The following is a 17,576-nucleotide window of genomic DNA, read 5'->3' on the forward strand; positions in this document are numbered from 1 at the left end:
AACGAACAAACAACATCTCACTTACCTAGGCATTAAACTAGAAACACATCTATCTTTCACTGCACACATACAGAACAGAATACAAATCGTCAAGACATCATACCAACTTAAACACCTCATCTACTCACCAGGGCTGTCACTCAGACTCAAATTACTCAGATACAAAGTAATACTACGACCATCACTCCTACAGGGCGCACCACTACTACACTATCTTTACCCAATATCCCTGAAATCTAAGACCGAAACGTCGGACTTATAAATTGTTTTGAGACAAAAACTGGATAAAATTTATATATTTAAACAATATTTTATTATATTCTCAAAAACTTTCTAAACTAAAGGATAATAATGATGGTAACGATTAGGCAATGAAACATATTTTAAAATTAGAAATATACTTTATTTTGATAAAAACATTCCTAAAGAATACATTTCAGGTTCCATCTCCAGCTCATACTTTTGTGCAGATCTGTTGTTTTGGGGAGGTTTCTTAAAAAAAAAAAAAAATATATATCAGTAAAATTTATATAGTAAGATCATATACTTACTACTTATTGTAACTGGTTTGTAAACTTACGGGCAACAGCAGCCTTGACCCAATCGAGGTATGCGAAGACATCAGTGTTGACGGATGGCTTGGCAACTGATCCGCACTCAGGATGTCCATAGGAGACCAAAGCGACCTGGGTGTACCTGTTGGTGGTGGGGTCCAGGTAGACCAGAGCACCGCCGGAGTCTCCCTGATGAAGAAAACAAGAGATATAGTGCAAAGAGATACAAATGAAATATTATGGAAGTTTTTCCAATCCAAAATTGTTTCAGTGTCGACATAATTGACCATTATCCTGATCGAATTATACTAATGACACCTGGGCCTATTGGTGTTTTATGCCATCCCAAGGCAACCCAATGGAATGGCTCTTTAATAAAATATATCATATAAAATCGATATTCCTCTATATCGAACCTTTTAGATTTTCTAATGAAATTCAAAATGGACTCCCATCGAAATTTTTCTTATGAAATTCAAAATGGATTCCCAATCTATAGAGGAAGGCTCATTTCCTGTAATTCTATCAGAGCCTAAAAGCCTGTATCTTAGTGAGGATACCTACCACAATCTGCTATGTAATGTAAGGCAGTCTCTGGGGCCTGTCCGCATAAGCAGCAGGTTTCATTATGGACTAGTCCACATATCTTAAGATGTCTAAGGTAGCCTTACTTTTCTGACTTTTCAAACAGACACTTATAGCGAATAGGTTGGTTGATCTATAACATATCACAATCACACAAGAGGAAAGATCATAAACCAAACAAAAAATGCAATCCTTCGCCATCGGACCCACTCCACTAAGACTCCCAGATAGTAACGGTCCTATATCACTTTTGAAATATTTGCTTAATACGGAAAGAGGTGATTTTAAAATTTTTGAGTCGAGCAATATTTCAAAAGTGGCTAAAACTGAAAATACAACATGAAACCAACACTCTACCTTCCATATCTTACCTTTAACAGACAAGAGGAGATCACAACACATAAATTATTAGAAGGCAATCCTTCCCAGCAAATCCGCCCAACCTAAACATCTTTTTAGCGACAGTCCTATATCGCTTTTGAAACATTTACTTAAACGGGAAGACTTAAGATAGTTTAATTCGAGGAAAATATAGTTTAGAAACAACTTGGTGAGAGTTACTTAGTTTATGCTAGTTTCCATGGTGTAGCTTAATGATGACTGCGAAATAAACAAATGCTTTTTACGCACGTAAACATTACATATTTTTGGAGAATAAACAAATTGCACACTAAATAGCATTGATATCAACCTACTTCTGTAATTGTATAAATTATTTAATAATGTAAATATGAATATTCAGTTGTTTGTAGCAACGAATTAATAGCGCAACTGTTTGATAACAAAACACTATCTACAACGTCGTATGTTTAAAAACACTCACTCAACTGTGAGGCCCCCATACGACTCCCACCGCTTGTTGTTTTATATACCGTACTATGATTGCGATATACAAGCATACCTTGCCGTCATCTTCAGCTTACGAGGGGACACTACGATCTACAATTGATACTTTTCCGTCATCCTCATACGGCTATCATTTGTACAGCCTGCATCTTCAGTTTACGAGGGGACTACGATCTGTAACTAACTCTGTACAAGAGCCCAAGAGGAGAAAAAAGGCAGTTATTTCACCCCAATTTTTGATTACATTAATGAAAACTATGTATAATTAATAGTCAAAACTGATGAGTCTGCCAAGTATAGGTAGGGGGAATAAAAAATAGCGGCTGTTTCAAAGCGATTAAAAAAACTAATTTTTCATTCGGAGCTTCATCGTCATTTAAAGAAGAGTAAATTTACTAAAACATGAGCCCTAATAGAGTTATTTAGATTAAATAGTTTTCGAGATATAGCTTTTTAAAAAGCAAAATTTCATAAAAATTTTGTATGAGACGTACTGAATGATCAGTTTGTTAATGAATTTAGTTTGAAAAATTTATATCTCCAAACCCATTTGACGTACAGATGTCAATTAGCACTCAAATTAAAGCTAGTTTAATGAGCTACAAAGTAGTTTATACTGTTTATCTTCATAGGAGTAATAGTTTACATGAAATTTGCTAAAATAAATTGATTTATAGTTGTTCGGACAAATTTTCATTTGCCAAATTTATATTCATATGTGAATATCATAAAAACTACTAAAAAGTGTCATAAACTACTTTATAGTAAGTTAAATTTCCTTTATTTTGAGCGTTGGTAGACATATGTGCGTCTTATGGATCTAGAGATATATTTTTTCAAAAATTCAACATTTTATACGAACAGCTAGAAATTAACACTTTGTAAGATTATTTTGTCAAATATCATAAAAACTAAAGCTTTAATTTGAGCGCTGGCAGACATCAGTACGTCCAATAGTTTCTGAAATGAAGTTTTTCATAAATCAAACTTATTGTCCGAAGAATTATAAACCAATTTATTTTAGCAAATATCATGAAAACTATTATTCCTAAGAAGGTAAAGCTAAAAAACTTCATTATGGTCCATTAAACTAGCTTCAATATGAGTGCTCAGAGACATCTGTACGTCACATAGTTCCTGAGATATAGATTTCTAAAAATAAATTAAGCAACTACTAATCTTTCAGTAGATTTTTAAGAAATTTTGCTTTTTAAAAAGCTATATCTCGAGAATATTGGACGTAAATAGCTCTATTAGGGCTAATATTTCAGCAAATTTACTCTTATTTAAATAATGTTCTTTTAGATTTTCTAGTGTTGTTGGTAGTTTTTAAGATAAATAGCTCCGAATGAAATATTAATGTTTTTTTTAAGGTTTTGAAAAACCCGCCATTTTTTATTCCCCCTACCTATACTTGGCAGACTTATCAATTTTGACTAGTAATTATACATAGTTTTCGTTGAAGTAATCAAAAACTGGGTTAGGAAACTGCCTTTTTTTCTTCCTGGCTCTTGTACTACAAACTTGTCTTGTGCCTTCCTCCTCAAATAGACATTACTATTCGTTTTCTTCCAGCTGATGTTATTAATTTACTATCAACCATAAATATTTGCTTAATACAGAAAGAGGTGATTTTAAGATTTTTAAATCGAGCAATATTTCAAAAGTGGCTAAAACTGAAGATACAACTTGAAACCAGCCCTCTGCGATAGCCTTCCATATCTTACCTTTAAAACAGACAAGAGGAGATCACAACACATAAATTATTAGAAGGCAATCCTTCCCAGCAAATCCGCCCAACCTGAACATCGTTTTAGCAACAGTCCTATATCGCTTTTGAAATATTTAATTAAACGAGAAGTCTCCTCTTCTTCTCTCTTAAGATAGTTTAATTCGAGGAAAATATAGTTTAGAAACAACTTGGTGAGAGTTACTTAGTTTAAATAAATACTTACTTTATTGTTTCATTTTAGTTTACTAACCCAATATATATACCTCAGTTATACCATTAATTATTGAGTATATATTTTTCCTTTTGTGCAATAATTTTGTATATTTACAGAATTTTGTTTTCCTATAATTTTCAATCTTTCAAATAACGATAACACAAATAAAGCAGAACTTGGTGTATACAGCGTTTCGGAAATTTCTTCAGACGTTGGATTCTGTTCGCAACAAGTGCCACGTATTAAACCTCTTAATGTTAAGAAATATGTTTTTGTCTGAACACCTGCCCCTGGGAAATGATTGACAGAAAAATGATCAACACCGGTCAACGCACAGAAACTTTTTAATATTTAATGGAGTTGGACCCCAGGTGAAAGGCAAAGCGCGAGCTAGCTCCAGGATTAGTCAATTATAGTCGTGGATGGAGCCACCAAAGGCCAATCAGAGGGAAGAAAGATTAAGTTGACGTCTACTATGACAAAAGGGGAATAGCCTAAGGGATGTACTATAAAGAGAATAGAGTTAAGGGACTTGTGAGCTGTGCAGAAGAAACTAAAGCGGCAGCACATTGACAGCCATAATGAAGAAGATGACAGCCAACCACATGACTGATTCAACCACACCACATCGCCCATGGTAGCTATTCAAATGCAAGAATTTTTATAGCAAAGCCATCTGAATCATTTCACTAAATCATTTTTTTATATTATATTATTCATTGGCCTACTAAATATAAATAAATACTTTGTTTATTAGACATATGGTCTAATAATAGATTATCTAACACATGGTTGGTATTATGTTAAAAAAATAAAATCTACTCTCGGTTGTTAATATTTATACGGCCGACGTAAAAATGACACCTTAGAGTAACATACTGTACATACACCGGCTCGATTGACTCTCACTACGCAGTCTGGCCCATCTCTGTCATCTCAATCACTTTTCACAAAGGCGGGTGGACTGTTACCAAAGTTAGCTCATCAAGGAGGGCGTAGGTACCCTCTTTCGTCCCCGAGGACATAAACACCTCACCCACAGCAGGGGCCCCATCCAACACCCACGGTGATATATAGACATTGTTTTCTTGTTAAGCCTTAATTTTAATTATTTTAATAGTTTGGTCAAATTTTTTTCTAGTTTATATGTTTGTATATTTTGTTTCCAAAAGCTTTCATTTTATTATGTTCAATTATTTAAAATACAACAATAACAAAATTTGAAAGTTCATTTCTTCTTATCTCATTACCCTTCATGGTTGAGCTAGCAAAGGTTCCTTTTCAACCTTTACCCGCAGTAACAAGGATTATATTACTCAATACCATTCTCTAATATATTATGTGTTTCAATGGTAATAATATTTTATAATAACAAGCATACAACCAGAAACAACACAGAAAGTAGAACACAGAGAGAAATAAAAGTAATCAGAACAACAAAGAAAGATAAAATAGAAAAACTACCAAGTCAAAAAAGAATCACAGAATTTTATAAAGAAATAAACAAAAAAGATTACAATAGATGACAACAGAGAAAAAATTTGTTTCATCTTGTACAAATGGTAATAGCAATAATAAAAAGTTTTTTAAACTACAATACATATCAGGACTTACTAATAAAATTAATAAAACACTGACAGAATATGACCATACAAATATCAGAACCTGTTTATACAACAATAATAAATTACAGAATAAGCTGTCAAACATGAAAGACAAAGTTGATAAGATGGAAAAACTAAACGCAATTTATAAGATAGATTGTAAAAATTGTAAAAAGTATATATTGGTGAAACATCTAAAACCTGGAAACTAGGATTAAGCAACTTATCACCAATTGTAAAAACGCTAAAAATATAAATTGCACAGCTCTGGCCTATCACAGCATAAAACTGAACCACGAATTCAATTTTGAAAATCCAAAAATAATAGATACAGCACAAAATACAAAAAACAGAAAATTTCTAGAAGCTATATACATAACAAAAAACATACAAAACACAGTAAACTATAAAACTGACACTAAAGACTTAAATACACATTACGCAGATATTATAAATAGACTTAAAATAAAAACATAAAAATCAGATGAAATAAATAGGTATATGAAAAAAAAAAAAAAATCACTAAGTTAATATTAAATAAAAAACAGGGAGGTAACCAAACAGCACACCGGACATGAGATAAGGTCCAAAGAGGTAGTAAGAAATGTAGAGTGATGGCTGTGCTAGAGAGAAGTGAAGATGCACAAATGGTTGACATAATTTCACATATGAAATCATGAGGTGATTATTATTGTATAAATTAAAATATATAAGGATGAAGATTGGTGTTATGTTAGTTTTATTATTGTTATAGGTTTTTAAAGTCCATGAATACAGACAGTTGTACAATGTCATGAATAAATAATAAATAATTCATTCAAAAATGGAAGTCATTAACCTCAAAAAAATTTTAAATGAATATTTTATAATAGTTTTGCAGTACTCAACTAACTAGAATTAATATAAGTAATTTTGGATAATTGTCTTTAGTAATTATCATGGCATCCCAGATACAAGAGGTATTGTTTATATCACAAGAATTACTCACAGGTGTCATAATTTGGTCTCCTTAAAAAAAAAACAAATTATTAGAATGGTTGACTGAGAGGTACTTACGTTGCAAGAGTCCTTCTTGGGAGTGTAAGCACAGATCTGAGTCAGGCGACTGTTGAGGAGGGGCCAGCTTCGTTTGCACACAGCGTTATTAATGACTTGGACGTCCACTTCGCGGAGGGCGTTTTCGCTACCTGTACCTTTGGTCAGACCCCAACCTAAATGTAACATTAAAATTAGTTACAGAGCTTACGATTAAAGGTTAGTGATGACACTTTACGGTGATGATACCTGTGACCTTGATGTACTCTCCTACCAGATTGTACCTGCTGCTGGGCATACAGACCGGGCCAACGAATTGGTTGAAGCGGATCGGGGTAGCAAGAACAAGGACGGAAATGTCATCCAGAGATGCATCGCTATCATCATCGTATCCAGCGTGTTGAATGATCCTAGCAACACGGTGATTCTGCAAATATTGGTTTTCTGAAAAAAACAGAAAGAGTCAACATCTGAACCTCTATGCAGAATCTTAATTGAACCAATGTCACTAAATAACTTAATAATGAGGTGTAGATAGTTGACCGTAGATTTATTATTCGCGAAGTTTGTCGGGGGGTGCGGTCAGCAAAGAACAACATAAATAAATAAAACCATATTTATTTATTTTATGCCGACGTTTCGACCTGAGTTTCAGGTCTTCATCAGGGGTTGTGGCGTAGAGTAATTGTAACTCAGTTACAATCCTGCCTTCTGCGCCACAACCCCTGATGAAGACCTGAAACTCAGGTCGAAACGTCGGCATAAAATAAATAAATATGGTTTTATTTATTTATCTTGTTCTTTGCTGACCGCACACTTCCCGACAAGCTTCTCGAAGAAATAACTTAATAATTAATCGTTCGTCAATGTATACTTCTTTCATTTGATAGATAGTCGATTATTGGGTAAACCTCAAGCTTAAACTTAAATATCTTAAGGTGGCTCTACACGTTTGCCAAACAATGGCAAATTCTTGGATGCGCAAGCATGTGGATGGGTTAGCCGGTACAACTTGGCCTGAATGTTTTGGCCGACCCTTGAGTGTCGGTTTTTGCGCCCAAATCAAAGGCCACTTGTTCTGCACGTTTGTTTTCAGTCTGCATTGCTTAAGAAATGCCAATAGATTTACTCTTGTTTATACTTGTATATTTTAAAATTCGATTCGGTGTAAATACATCGTTTTAAACCTTATTAATCAACTTTAACAGTTTATTTTTAATTTAACATAGCACGAATATGTTTTAATGATGACATTATTTGTCTAGGTAATTAAATTAAAAAGTCTCTGATAAGAATTCTAGAACGAAGGTTGAATTTATAGATTATGTAGTACTATTTATATGAATTCTTAACATCAACAACGTATACTCAGAGTTCGACAAATATTATTGGAATGACGAGAGACGAATACTTTTTTATTCGTGAATTTTCTACTGGAATAATCAATTATTCGTACAAAAACATATGATTAACCATCCGAATACTTTTTTCATTCGTCATTATTTTACACGAATAATCAATTATTCGGGCAAAACAATCCGAATAACCATTTGAATACTTTTAAATTCGTCCATTTTATAGAAAAATAATCTCTTATTCGAAAAAATTATATGATTAACCATCCGAATACGTTTGTATCTGTATAAAGACGACATTTTTTGTCTTACAGCTATACATAGATATATTTTTTGATCGCGTATAGATTAATTTTAACTTTCTTGATTTTTAACATGTTTGGGCCCCTTTATGTTTTAAGATATGCAGAATATGGAAATGCTATCGATTTTACAAGCCCCTATCGATTTATTTTAAACCGTAAAATTGCCCCTGTGTTAGAAATAAAATAAATCTATGTAGGATCTTAAAATCAATAGCATTTTCGTTTTTTACTCGTCTTAAATATGTGAAACGGGACTTTCATACATTAGAAATTCAAGGTAGTTAAAAAAATCAAATTGTTATTCGAATAAAAATGTATTCGACTAATTTTTTATTCGATTGAAATAGTTTTTTTAAACATTCGAATAAAACAGTATTCGGATTGTTTAGTCGTATTTTTATTCGAATAAAAATTTATTCGTCTCTCGTCAATCGAATACAAACTTCGTATATAAAAGTATGCTTCAAAACGCTAAAAAAAGAAAATTCATTACCAGTTCCATATCATTAAAACTAATAAAATATCTTATTATCGTAGTTTTCATAATTTATAAATAAAATTTCTAGTTGTTCAGACATTTTTTTAAAAATGTATACAAAATTAAACTATCTTTAATGTTAACTATATCCTGAGATATAGTTTTTATAAATTGTAAATATTGCCCGAACTACTAGAAATCTTCATCTTGTTTATTTTGGTATAAGCATCATTGATATAAAATATCATTAAGACTACTATCCCTAAGAAGATAAACTTCGGGAACTACTTTATTGTACATTAAACTAACTTTAATATGAGTGCTAATAGACGTCTGTACGTATGGGATACAGATTTCGCACAATTATTTGTTTTGTAAATATTTCATTAAATATTGCTTTTAACAAAACTATATCTTGTAAACAGCTCATATTTTACTCTATTAATTTTTTATTATAAAAATTTACTCTACTTTAAATATTTTCTATCAGTTTTTTTAGTGTTGTAGGTAGTATCAAAGATATGGAGTTTCGAATAAAACGTTTTTTTAGTATTTTGAAGCAGCCGCCATTTTTTACTAACCCTAACTATCAATTTAGACTAGTAATTATACATAGTTTTCGTTACAGTAATAAAAAAAAAATGGGGTGAAATAACTGAGGTTTTTTCTCCTATTGGAATCTTTTACTAGAAGGTTCTGTACCTTCCTATTGAAAAACATTTCTACTTACTCCCGTATTGGTAGTGCCTTCCAGCGGAAACTACTATTTTGGAGGGGCTCTCTCCGTGGGTACAATGGGCAGCAGTGAGGACGTGGTAGGGAGTGATAATGGAACCACCGCATCCGTTGCTCAGAGATACCATCCAAGGATACTCGTTCTTACCGGTCTCAAAGCCACCGACGATCCTGCCCTGAAATAGCGAGTTCTCTAGTTTAGGGTAGGAACTGAGGAAGGAGACAGTGAAACAGTTGGGGAGGTTTCCTTACCCTGTTCCTCCAACCGCAACTACAGCTCAGTTCAGCGCTGGCCCACGAGAGGCAGGCTACCATAAGACAAACCAATACCTTCATTTCTGTAAATTAACAAGATAATAACAGAATAACAGAAAAAATTTTTTTTTTTTTATTTATTTATTTAATGTGATTTACAACTATACAAATAATAAATACAATAAGTAAATATGTTGTATGTTTCATATACACTTGAAAATCTTGGAAAGGAACCACCCATTGGTGGCATTAATTTAAATTAGAAGGTCCCGTGGCCATCTTATTTTCAGACGCCTCGGAGGATTATCAGGGATTGTTTGGGCCAAATCTGCAACGAATGGGATGTTAAGGTCTTTGTGAATGAGTTTATTTGCAACGTAATAAGGAGCATTTTCGTAGGACTTTGGATTGTAAGGATTAGATGCGGGAGGAATTCGAGGGTTTGGTGGAGCCCCAGAACTCTATTCCATATGTTCACATTGGTCTGATTATTGTAGTGTATACTAATTTTTTGTAGTGAATGGGAAGTTTAGAGCGTTTGTCAAGTAAGTGTTGTAGCAATCGGAATCTACGAACAGTTTCTTGTCGTTTCAGTCTTGTGTGTGGATTCTAAGTAAGTCTCTTGTCAAGATGGAGTCCTAAGTATCGAATCTGTTCAACAGGCATTAGGGGACTATTTAGAAAGGATACAACAGAAAAAAAAAAACATAAAACAGATTAATGGCTAAAATTATTATTTTTAATTAAATAATTACAGAAAATTACTAGTAAATTTGATGTATGATCATAATAGAGTGATATAGGCATGTAGACAAATTAGGTAATTGGTTACAGCAAGTTTAGAAAGCAGTAGGGTTTGGGTCGTTATGGAGTTATAATAGAAGGATTGATATCTGGTTACATATTGAATATTAAGTTCTCTATAGATGATTTTATTTGAGACAAAGTACAGAGCATTGAAAATCTTATGAAGGATTTTAGATTACAAGGATTGGATACGAGAGGAATTAGAAGGTTTAGTGGAGCCCCAAAACTCAACTCCGTATGTCCAGATAGGCCTTATAATAGTTATATTACCAGAGCCCAAGAGGAGAAAAATTACTAGTCAAAACTCTGATGAGTCTGCCAAGTATAGATAGGGGGAATAAAAAATGGCGGCTTTTTGGTTTCAAAGCGATAAAAAAAACTAATTTTTCATTCGGAGCTCTATATCTTAAAAATTACCAACAACACTAGAAAATCTAAGAGAACGTCATTTAAAGAAGAGCAAATTTACTAAAATATGAGTCCTCATAAGAGATATTTAAGTTAAACAGTTTTCGAGATATAGCTTTTTAAAAAGCAACATTTCATAAAAATGTTGTATGAGACGTACTAAAATATCAGTAGTTAGTGAATTTATTTTGAAAAATCTATATCTCAAAAACCATTTGACGTACAGATGTCTATTAGCACTCAAATTAAAGCTAGCTTAATGAGGTATAAAGTATTTTATGATGTTTTTCTTCGTAGGAGTAATAGTTTTCATGAAATTTACTAAAATAAATTGATTTATAGTTGTTCGTACAAATTTTCATTTCCAAATTCATATTTATATGTGAATATCATAAAAACTACTACCCCTACGAAGATAAGTATCATAAACTACTTTATAGTAAGTCAAATTTCCTTTATTTTGAATGTTGGCAGACATATGTGTGTCTTATAAATCTAGAGATATATATTTTCAAATATCCAACATTGTATAAGAACAACTATAAATTAACATTTTGTGAGTTTATTTTGTCAAATATCATAAAAACTACTACTTCTATAAAGATAAACGTCATGAACTATTTTACTGTAAATTTTACTAACTTTAATCTGTGTGCAGGCAGACATCTCTACGTGTTAGGTTACCTGAGATATATTCTTTCATAAATCAAAAATTATGTTCGAACATCTAGAAATGATAATTTTGTGAATATATTTTGTTGAATATCATGAAAACTACTACTTCTACGAAGATAAATATCATAAACTATCATAGCACATTACTCTGACTTCTATTTGAGCTCTAATATCCATCTGTGTGTCGAATGATTCCTGAGATATAGATTTCTAAAAAGAAAATTTACTAACTACAAATTTCTCAGTGTATTTTGTATGAAATGTTGCTTTTTAAAAAGCTATATCTCGAGAACTATTGAACGTAAATAGCTCTTTTAGGGCTAATATTTCAGAAAATTTACTCTTCTTTAAATAACGTTCTCTTAGATTTTTTAGTGTTGTTGGTACTTTTTAAGATATAGAGCTCCGAATGAAAAAATAATGTTTTTTTAACGTTTTAAAATAGTCGCCAATTGTTTCCCCTAACTTTACTTGGCAGACCCATCAATTTTGTTAGTAACTATACAGTTTTTATCAAAGTAATTAAAAGTTGGGGTTAAATAACTGACTATTTTTCTGCTCTAGGGCTCTTGTACTATAAGACTTATTACTTAAGTTAAGTATTTCTATTTATTATAAAAATTTCACTACCAAAATTTATCATTGTAATAGAACCATTTATCAAAATAAATTCACTAACTACTAATTTTTCAGTCCACTTTGTATGAAATGTTGTTTTTAAAAAAGCTATATCTCGGGAACTATTGAATGTAAATAGCTCTATTAGAGCTCATATTTTAGCAAATCTACTCTAAACGATGTACTATTAGCTTTTCTAGTGTTGTTGGTAGTTTCGATATGGAGTTCCAAATAAATAGTAGTTTTTTTAATCATTTTTAAACAGCCGCCATTTTGTGTTCTCTACAACTATACTTGGCAGACTCGTCAATTTTGACTAGTAAATTATAAATAGTTTTCATTAAAGTAATCAAAAATTGGGGTGAAATAACTGCCTTTTTTCTCCCCTTGGGCTCTTTTACTACAAGATGTAACTTAAGTATTTCTATTTATTTTAAAAATTTCACTACCAAAATTTATTCTTGTAACAGAAGTATTTAAAGGTCATAATGTTAGTCTTTGACTGTACTTATGGAAACCATACTTACTCTGTTTTGTCGTAACTATTCCCAGGTACTGACTGAATGGCTTCTCGAGCAATCAAGAATTATATAGCCACCCTTTATTTACTAATTAATATGATAACATTGAAAATGATCGGCTATTCAAATGTAAATTAATCAGATCTATTTATCCACTGTCTAGTGTATACGTCTTTATCTCTTATGGTGTAATTATTGTATATAAATTAGCGTCAATATTTATTTATTATTTATTTTATTTATTGAAGTTTACATCTTTATAAAAAAATACAATAAGTAAATGTGATAAATGTTTCAGAACACATGATAATCTTGGGAAGGAAATAATGACCACCATCGGGTGGGATCTTGATTCATTATTTAAATTAAATGATCCCATGGCCATCTTCTTTTCAAACGACTCGGAAGAATTTCAGAGATGGTTAAGGATGATAGCTTAAGAACTAATGGATTTGAGTGGGAAATGATTTTGGAATAAAAGGAGGTATATCTATTTCGGACCGAATATGCAACCAATTGGAAGTTGACTTCATGGTATGAGTTTATTGTTGTATTAATTAGGAGAATCTAGGATTTTATATAAAACCAATAAACTAATTTTTTATTTTTATTTATTTTTTTTTTATGCCAGATCGGACTGCTGGGCCTTACATGGTTGATATAATGGTTATATTACATATATATATATATTTTAACAGTTGATTATGGGGGGGAGGGTATAGTCTCGTACAAAAGACACCCCTAACTATATACAATGTTCATATTAAAAGAAAAAAAAAGGAAATAAATTGATAAGAATAATGCTTCTTAATAAAAGGGGAAAGTAAAATTAATAACAAAAAATAATGATATTGGTACACTTAAATAAAACAAACAATTGCCCTCTAGCAGTAAAAAGTAACAAGTTAATTTGAAAAAAGGACGAGAGAAGAAAATAATAATAATGAGTAATAATAATAAATAGAAGTAGTGTGGCTATGAATTAATTTTATATTTATTAAAATTTATAACAGAATGTCCTGCAGCAGCCTGGGCTTCAGTCTTCGGGTTGAGGTTGGGTTTCCCAGGTTGTAGGTCACTGCTCCTTTAACTGTCGGCAACTGGGAGTGGAACTTCATGAACCGTTTTTTGATGTAATCCTCTATCGACTCCATATGTAATTCGCGATGCAATTGGCTATTTCTTATGAACCAAGGAGTATTAACTGCGATTCTTAGGACTTTATTTTGAAAAGATTGTAGTTTTTCCTTTTCGTAAAGGATGCAGCTCCCCAGACTTCACAGCCGTACATCACCTCTCACTGTGCTTCAATATTATTACTATATCCAAACAACTGAGACTGATTGGCATATCAAAGAGTGGTAAAACGTTTTTGGTAGTAAAATTTTATTATATTAAACTCTCAATTTTCTTCAAAATATTTTTTCTTCGGGACTTCGGGAATTTCATTATCTTTGAGCCTTCGCATGGTGAAATGGAACATATTAAAACAAAATGCACGTAAACATACTGAATGACATATAGGAGTATGATAAAAGATTTTTAGTAGTGAAAATTAGTATTTAAAAAAAAAAATACTACAAGTAAATCGGTCCAGTTATGCAAAAGTTTATTGTGCTAAATAAGGTCGCCGGAGGAAAAAAAAAAAAAGCTCGGATTGAATCGAGGTGAAAAATGAAAGATTTTTAATTTCATCTTTAAATGGTATTTAGTATTTGGGGACATTTTTGAAAATTAATATGATTTTCATTTATTTATTTTTTTTTTAAATTTGCCGACCTATTCGACACCGGGCCGAACACTTAATTCTGTTCAAAAAAATCAGACGGACTTAATATATAAAAAATTGGTAGTAGATTTTTTAGGAGTGAAACGAAGTTGGTATTCGTTTTCGGCATCTCGAGAAGCCCTTCTAATTCTTGCCTTCGATTTCTTTTTAAAAATCTAAAAAATGGAAATAACTTCAAAACGGCTCAACCGATCTACACCAAACTTGGCATTTGGTTAGGGGTCTAAAAACTTCACCAAAATACACAAAGCGGGTCTAATTAAACAAATTAGAATCGGAGATATAAAATAAAACATGAGATCCCCCCCCCCCTCATTTGAAACCCACATTTTGCCCCTAAAAAATCATCCAATATAACTTTTGTCGATTTTGGCTATAAGAACAGACATTCAGCTTTCCAACAGTTCGATTAACGTAAGAATCGGATAAAAGGGAGTGGAGTAATTTACGATTATGTGAAAAATAGTCGACGAAGGAAAAAAAAAGGAAGGATTGAATCGAAGTGAAAAATGAATTATTTTTAATTTCTTAAAAAAACGGGATTAAGTACTTTGGGATAACCAATATGATTTTCTTTTTTCTAAAAATCGGTCCAATAATTAAAAAGTTTATTAGAAACATCACACAACATTCGATCACTCACTCTTATATATACATATATACTCGTATACTACCTAACCTGGAAATGCTTCGTTATTGCTATATTTGAGGATGTACATTGATTTAATGAACACAATTGATAGTTTCATATAAATTATTGTATTTAGTTAAATTAAACATATACGAATACATTATTATTATGATTTAGTAACATAAATTGAACCAATATATGCGATAAGGAACGAAAATGAAATTTCTGCATTTTGTCGGACCGACTGACATCTAAAAATTTACTACAGGATTTTTGTTGACCTACCCAATCCACATTACGTATTTATAGTTTTTTGTGAATATGAGATCGATTAGTGAAACCAGTCATATTGTTTTCCGATTCTTCCGAAAGAGACGAATCGATTTTTCTTTCTAAGCCCCATGGGTGCGTGGGGTTGAGGTCAAGATGGAAAAAATAATGGGTTGAGGAGAAGCTTGGGGGTTGAGGAAATTGGATACTTTGGATAAGATAGTTGTGTGTTAGTTTGATGGTGTCGGGACACACCAGGTTTGTTGAATCAGTAATGGTTCAATAACTTGTCTTCAGTCTAGTCTGAGGCTGTGTGGGTCTGTGGGTGTCAGTATCCTAAATAGTGGGCTTGTGCAGTGCTGGAAGCTATCAAAGAATTTGGTGTGCCTTCTCTTGATGAACTCTGTCACCGTCGGTAGGTCGAGTGTCGTATGTATGTGGTCAGTGTATTCTATTCGTCAGATCATGCTGCTCTGAAACTGTTGGAGCTTCTTGGCTGTTGTTGGTGCTGCAAGGGTCCGTAGAGCAGGGCTGGCCTGAGCACACTAGATTAGGAGAAGTTAACAGGTGATTAAGCCTGTAAGACTTAGACCTAACCAGCTTGATATTCTTGTTGCAGTGGCGAGCTAGCGTCAGGTGTCTATCCCCAGATAGTATAGGGTGTTTTTTTAAGCCCGATAGAACTTGAAATTGTAAAAAATAACACAAAAAATTAAATTGTAATCAAAAATTTTTTTTTATTCGAAAGATCAATACGTGACATTAACATTTGAAAATGATTTCGGGCATATGGGCACCGCGGCTGTTCTTGACGAAGCGCATTCTGTAAAATTGTGTTCAGCGATGAGGTGCATTTTTGGCTTAACGGGTTTGTTAATAAGCAAAATTGCCGCATATGGTCGTGCGATTTGACACCTCTCGATTATTTCCTGTGGGGCTACGTGAAGTCACTGGTTTATGCTGATAAACCAGCAACAATTGACGCCTTGGAGGCCAGCATTGTTCGTGTTATTCGTGACATACGGCCAGCAGTGCTTGAAAAAGTGGCCCAAAATTGGACGTCCAGAATGCGCTTCGTCAAGAACAGCCGCGGTGCCCATATGCCCGAAATCATTTTCAAATGTTAATGTCACGTATTGATCTTTCGAATAAAAAAAAAATTTTGATTACAATTTAATTTTTTGTGTTATTTTTTACAATTTCAAGTTCTATCGGGCTTAAAAAAACACCCTATACAACAGCCCAAGAGGAGAAAAAAGGCAGTTATCTCACCCCAATTTTTAATTACTTTAATGAAAACTATGTATAATTAATAGTCAAAATTGATGAGTCTGCCAAGTATAGGTAGGGGAAATACAAAATGGAGGCTGTTTCAATGCGATAAATAGAACTAATTTTTCATTCGGAGCTCTATATCTTAAAAAGTAGGAACAACACAACAAAACCTAACAGAACGTCATTTAAAGAAGAATAAATTTGCTAAAATATCAGCTCTAATAGAGTTATTTACGTTAAATAGTTTTCGAGATATAGCTTTTTAAAAAGCAACATTTCATAAAAACGTTGTATGGAACGTACCGAAAGATCAGTAGTTGGTGAATTTATTTTGAAAAATCTGTATCTCAAGAACCATTTGACGTACAGATGTCTATTAGCAATCAAATTAAAGCTAATCAATTGTACTATAAAGTAGTACTGCCAAGTATAGGTAGGGGAAATACAAAATGGAGGCTGTTTCAAAGCGATAAATAGAACTAATTTTTCATTCGGAGCTCTATATCTTAAAAAGTAGGAACAACACAAGAAAACCTAAGAGAACGTCATTTAAAGAAGAATAAGTTTGCTAAAATATGAGCTAAAATTAGTAGTTAGTAAATATATTTTTAGAAACCTTTATCTCAAGAACCATTCGACACACAGATGTCTATTAGAACTCAAATAAAAACCGGTTTAATATACTATAAAGTAGTTTATGACGTTTGTTTTCGTTGGTGTAGTAGTTTCCATGATTTCCATAAAATACATTCACCAGATATTATCATTGTTGTTTTTAAAAATAATTTTTTTTTCTTCTAATCCTCGCTTTTGTTTAACTTTACTTATATTTTGCCTTTTATCAATTATTATGTTTTATCAATTATTTACATATTTTTATATTT

The 17,576-nt window shown here is 32.3% G+C and overlaps 1 protein-coding gene across 1 annotated transcript; it reads right to left on the minus strand.

Annotated features, from left to right (window-relative positions):
* Nucleotides 1-381: 381 nt before the first annotated feature.
* LOC106678524 (venom serine protease 34) lies at nucleotides 382-12,807 on the minus strand. The gene is made up of 7 exons (XM_014417075.2): nucleotides 12,734-12,807; nucleotides 9,696-9,781; nucleotides 9,439-9,619; nucleotides 6,820-7,014; nucleotides 6,592-6,746; nucleotides 581-743; nucleotides 382-492 (listed from the first exon to the last, which is right to left on the minus strand). Exons 2-7 carry the CDS (start codon nucleotides 9,777-9,779, stop codon nucleotides 455-457), a joined length of 816 nt encoding a protein of 271 aa, XP_014272561.1. The 5' UTR covers nucleotides 9,780-9,781; nucleotides 12,734-12,807; the 3' UTR covers nucleotides 382-454.
* Between the last annotated feature and the right edge of the window lie 4,769 nt (nucleotides 12,808-17,576).

Source organism: Halyomorpha halys, unplaced genomic scaffold (assembly GCF_000696795.3).
Source record: "Halyomorpha halys isolate HHAL.00 unplaced genomic scaffold, Hhal_1.1 Scaffold145.1, whole genome shotgun sequence".
Classification (NCBI taxonomy): domain Eukaryota; kingdom Metazoa; phylum Arthropoda; class Insecta; order Hemiptera; family Pentatomidae; genus Halyomorpha; species Halyomorpha halys.

Coding starts and splice junctions, on each gene's coding strand:
- LOC106678524 (XM_014417075.2), bottom strand. CDS start 9,779: ATGAAGGTATTGGTTTGTCTTATGGTAGCCTGCCTCTCGTGGGCCAGC. Junction 7,015..9,438: donor AAGGCACTACCAATACGGGA/GTAAGTAGAAAT, acceptor TGTTTTTTTCAG/AAAACCAATATTTGCAGAAT. Junction 6,747..6,819: donor AGAGTACATCAAGGTCACAG/GTATCATCACCG, acceptor TGTTACATTTAG/GTTGGGGTCTGACCAAAGGT.